The sequence below is a fragment of the Prosopis cineraria genome, unplaced genomic scaffold (genome assembly GCF_029017545.1).
Source record: "Prosopis cineraria cultivar Desert tree isolate PC_DT_omini unplaced genomic scaffold, ASM2901754v1 PC7, whole genome shotgun sequence".
Taxonomy (NCBI): domain Eukaryota; kingdom Viridiplantae; phylum Streptophyta; class Magnoliopsida; order Fabales; family Fabaceae; genus Prosopis; species Prosopis cineraria.
Genome location: NW_026555338.1, coordinates 32,117,645 through 32,122,943, shown reverse-complemented (window position 1 = coordinate 32,122,943; position 5,299 = coordinate 32,117,645). Strand labels below are relative to the sequence as shown.

General features: G+C 36.3%; 1 protein-coding gene across 2 annotated transcripts; it reads left to right on the top strand.

Moving 5' to 3' along the window:
* Nucleotides 1-1,351: 1,351 nt before the first annotated feature.
* On the top strand, nt 1,352-3,457 carry LOC129315790 (cationic amino acid transporter 8, vacuolar). Of its 2 annotated transcripts, XM_054959843.1 has the most exons (2): nt 1,352-1,948; nt 2,033-3,457. In XM_054959843.1, the coding sequence occupies exons 1-2, from the start codon at nt 1,522-1,524 to the stop codon at nt 3,298-3,300; spliced, it is 1,695 nt and encodes a 564-aa protein (XP_054815818.1). In that variant the 5' UTR covers nt 1,352-1,521; the 3' UTR covers nt 3,301-3,457. The 2 variants fall into 2 exon arrangements, with proteins under 2 accessions (XP_054815818.1, XP_054815817.1); XM_054959842.1 differs by having other exon boundaries at nt 1,352-3,457.
* Nucleotides 3,458-5,299: the final 1,842 nt, after the last annotated feature.

Genomic DNA, 5,299 nt, shown 5'->3' with positions numbered 1-5,299 from the left:
AATATTTTGATAAATAAGTTTCTTTTTCCTATAATTTGCTGGTCAATTTACATGCAGATTACGTTTTGCCAAATTTGCAATCAGTGTCTCCTTTCTCTTTGTTAAAAAATGATTGCCGTTTCTAAAGCGATTTTAAAAAAAAAAAAATTCGTCACGTTTATGTCTCTTGAAATTTTGAAAAGATACTTTTTTCTTGAATATTGCTGTCCAAACCAAATTCGGCTAGGGTGCCACTGTCGTCAGCCGGCATTGGTCAAATTTAGGAACCTCATAATTTTTCTTATGTTGTTAATTTTCACATGCTTATGATTGAGGGTTGGCTTCACGTGTCCATTAAAAAAACTAATATTTTGGACATATTTTAAATTACTTTCAACATAAAATTCTTTATTTTTTCAATATTTTTTTTATCAAGCCGCGGTCTTTTAAAGACTTTTTTTTCAATGTTTTCTTTTCTTAAATAAAATCATCTTTGGATGATTCAGATTAAACAATAAATTACCTTCACTTCAATATTTCAAATATTCATGTCAATATTTCATATTACTTACTCCATTCCTCTAGAATATTTAACGGGAAAACAAGACTCTAGGACTACTCATAATTAATCAATTATAAACAATCATGAGTTTCTGTTTGAGGCATATTTTCTTTGCCATTTTCTTAATTAAATGAGGCGTATTTTCTAATAGTTGGCTTTGCGACTTGTTCTGGCAAAAAAAAAAAAAAACGAAGAAAGAAAGAAAAACTGTGACTTGTGAATCACTCGTGGCAACTGGTAACAATATATAAATATGATTTAATAGTATTATATATCAAATAATTCAATAAAAATAAATTTTATTATATGGTCAAATTTATGAGGGTTAAATGTAATGCTTGTTATGAGTGTGTGTATAAGAAGTAAATCACTTATTAAATATTGATTTATGAACCATTAATTCCGACAAAGAGATGGAGATGCTATCAATTATGAATTACAGTACTAAATAATGAATGTGGACACGATACAATCCTTGATGCATTACCAATGGTACCATCCCAGTTAATTTTGCCCAAAAATAAATATCAAATAATTTCTTTCTTATTGTTGGCCAAAAAAATTTATTTCTCATTTGACCAAATAAGGATATTCTGCAATTAAATTAAGAAATTCTGGGGCAAAAATCGAAAGTGAGATACCTCTTGGATGTCATGATATTATCCTCAGATCTGCAATTTTTTCAATTTTGTACAATTGCTAATTAAAATAGCAAAAATCAAATGAAGGTTAAGCGATCTTGTTTACAACTTTTTTTTTTTACCTATATAATGAAGATGAACACATAATAATAAAATGAGCAAGGAATCAGAGGAACAGTCGTATCACATTGAATTTGAATTGAATTTAGAATGTTTTGTCATCAATCTACGTTGACAGAAGTGTTATAGTTATCTTCTTCTTCATCAGTTCATAACTTCATATACCTTTAGGACTTTGTTCTTCGTGCATTCCCTTCCTCTTCGTCTGCTTGGTACGCCATGGATGAGCCGACGCAAAGGTCGGAACCAACCTCCGACGGTGCCGGAAGAAGTTACTGGCGGTGGAGCAAGCACGATCTTTTCCCGGGAGACTCATTCCATAGTCTCCAATCCTATCGGAGGGCGTTATCGGAGACATGCCCTCGTCTCGTGGACCGCCTCACCAACCGCTCCACAGATGACTACGAGCTCCTCCAGCTACCCAAGGAGAGCGAGAACGACATGAGGAAGTGCCTCACTTGGTGGGACTTGATGTGGCTCAGTTTCGGTGCCGTCGTCGGCTCCGGCATCTTCATCATCACCGGCCAAGAAGCACATGATCATGCGGGACCAGCAATTGTCTTATCTTACGCTGCTTCCGGCCTCTCCGCGTTGCTCTCCGCTTTCTGCTACACCGAATTCGCCGTCGAAATCCCTGTCGCCGGAGGTTCGTTTTCTTTCCTACGTATCGAATTGGGTGATTTTGTTGCCTTTATTGCTGCTGGAAACATTTTCTTAGAGGCTCTTGTAGGTGCTGCTGGATTGGGTCGGTCTTGGACATCGTATTTTTCTACTATGATCAAAGACGACCCTGATTTTCTACGAATTCGAGTGGGTTCTTTCAAAGAAGGGTTTAACATGTTAGATCCTTTGGCTGTTGTAGTGCTTTTACTTGCTAATGGTATTGCTGTCTCTGGAACAAGAAGGACTTCCATATTGAATTGGATTAGTTCTGTGGCTACTACATTTATAATTGGGTTTATAATCGTGGTTGCATTTATTCATGCCAAGATTTCAAACTTAGTACCTTTTGCCCCAGACGGGGCAAAAGGAGTTTTTGAGGCTGCAGCAGTTGTGTTCTGGTCCTACACTGGTTTTGACATGGTGGCAACCATGGCCGAAGAAACAAAGAAGCCTTCAAGGGATATACCAGTGGGTTTGATTGGCTCAATGACTATGATTACTGTGATATACTGTGTAATGGCTTTGGCACTCACAATGATGCAGAAATACACTGAGATAGATAGGGATGCTGCCTATTCTGTTGCCTTTGTGAGCATTGGCATGAATTGGGCTAAGTATCTCGTGAGTATAAGTGCATTGAAGGGAATGACCACAAGCTTGCTTGCTGGATCTCTAGGGCAAGCTAGATACACGACTCAGATTGCAAGATCCCACATGATCCCACCCTTGTTTGCTCGTGTTCACCCAAGAACTGGAACCCCTGTGAATGCTACTCTTTTGATTACCATAGGCAGTGCAATTATTGCCTTTTTCTCTAGTTTGGATGTTTTGTCTAGTGTTTTCTCTTTCAGCACCCTGTTCATTTTTATGCTTATGGTTGTTGCTTTACTGGTGAGGAGATACTATATCAGGGATAGAACATCAAGGAATGATTTGATCAAACTTGTTGTGCTCTTGTGTGTTGTTATTGGTTCTTCTGCTGTTGGAACTGCGCTTTGGAGCTCAGATAAGCTAGGATGGGTTGGTTATTCAGTAGCTGCTATTGTCTGGTTTGTGGCAACATTGGTAATGGCTTCCGTTCCGAAAAAGCGAACTCCGAAGGTTTGGGGTGTTCCACTGGTTCCATGGCTGCCTTCACTGTCCATTGCAATGAACGTTTTTCTGTTGGGATCATTAGGTTCTGTGGCATTCTGGAGGTTTTTGATTTGCTCTGCAGTAATGCTTCTATATTATTTATTCATTGGTGTTCATACAACCTATGATCTTGCACATGAGAATGAACCAGGATCAAAATACGAACAGGGAAATGATGAGAAAAATGGAGAGGTCTTGTAAAAAGTTTCAATTCTGTGATATTGGGAATGTTTGAGTGGCGTGATTATATTGTTTTTATTACACAGCCTCTGCAACCCAAATAGAGTTTTCTGTGTAAGATGTGGAACAATTTAACCTGCTCAGTCATGGAATCAAATTAGTTCAGATTTGCATTTTGTATTTCTTGAGGTGAAGGGGTTTCTTTGGTCGTTAACACATAACCTTGTGTCCTGATTCCACAGTAGATGGGTAATTTTATTGTTCTAATAGTAGCAGCTAGAGACCAGTGTTCCACAGTTCTGTAGCAGACTAGCGGCATTTCCGAATAGAAAAATTCAGTTACGCCTGCAAATGTTAGATGTCTGCTAATAAGTTCCTTAATAAAATTAAATTGCTTTTAAAAGAGTCAACATTATGGTGAAGCCTTACAAAGGAATGTTCACATGTTTTCATCCTTGCCCAACACACAGACAGAATAACGCTTTCAGCGCCAACTGTGTTTAGTTTCACTTCATAATCAACAGAAATAAAACGCCCCACTCTGAAACGCTGTCAAACTTTGCAGCAGACAATCACAAAGAAACTGATCCACTGTCAAACTTTAGATTGCCGCGTAATGAATGAGAATACAACTCAATTCCATCCTCTTTTTCTATTTTGGAATCTCACCCATCATGCTCTGCCCCCAATTTATACTCTACACAGAAATCAGCCCATTGAAGACAATTTCAAGATGTTGAAATTATCCGCTTTTTCTATTAATTGGTGCATGATCAAGTAAATTCCAACCAATCAACCAGATTCAGTAAGCTTAACCCAGGATCCGAGTTTACCTCTCTACTTATGTCCAGTCGTTTTGAGAAACCTCGAATGATTTTTTTCACTGTCATATTACAACGAATGACTCTACAACAACTTACAAGTAACTCATGTAGATAAGTAGATTTTAGCAAACCTAAAATTTTCTCATAATGCTCACATGAGCCTAGGATTCCCACACAAGCTTTGCCCAAAACTTAATACAATAGTGGATGGCATCAAATTTGAATACAGACAGTAGAGTGGTTGTGTTTGCGCTCTTCAATCTGCAATTGACACTTTCCTCATATAATTTGTTCATCTTTAATTGTTTGGCCTTTGCTTGATCTTCGTTTTTTACTTCTTTCCTAAATCCTTGATCATCGTAATCATTTTTCTTTACCACTTCATTTTGCGTTGAATCTGATCAGGAATAAATACACTTAATTTGAATTTACTATTATTATTTCTTTCCAGAAACGTCAACCTTTATCACACGTGCTCATAGGAAAGTACTACTATATTGCGATGATGCAACGAATATTAATTTTTTGGCTAGCTAAAAATTAAACAATGTCTGGTATATGCTCTCACAATTTTTTTTAATCCATGGCTTTATATATATTCTCCTTCAATTTTTATCCCCACATTTTTCCGCACAATTTAAACATCAAAAGAAGACGGATGATTTTTGAGAATCTTTTAATTTAAGGTTGTATTACTGCATTTCTTTAATTTATATGAGAGGAGATATCCAGCAGCAATCTCTAAAAGCGTTAACAATATATGATATCATTAACTTCAAAATTTTAATTAAAAAACTTTAAATTTTTTAATTGAAATCATATTTTGAGTATGAAAGGAGTTTTATATTGATAGAAAGTGGTAAAGTTTAAACTATTGAAGTTATATAAACCTAAACGATGTCATATAAATAAGAAATATGGATTTCTTGTAGAAATCCAAAACTTAGAGACAAACAACGGACAAGTTGGTTAGTGATTTTATGTGTACGTGGTTTGATTCATAATCAATTAATGTTGTGATTTGTTAGACATAGCAATCGAAATTGGTTTATGGGTCTAATTAAGCACAGACGCCAGTTCTGTTGGCCTTTGCCTTTAGTGGTGGTGTGAGGCTATTATCTTCCATTGTACACCTCTTATCCTCACACACTAACCTGTGGATAATGCTGAAATTAACAATTAATTAATCAGTTATC

Coding starts and splice junctions, on each gene's coding strand:
- LOC129315790 (XM_054959842.1), top strand. CDS start 1,522: ATGGATGAGCCGACGCAAAGGTCGGAACCAACCTCCGACGGTGCCGGA.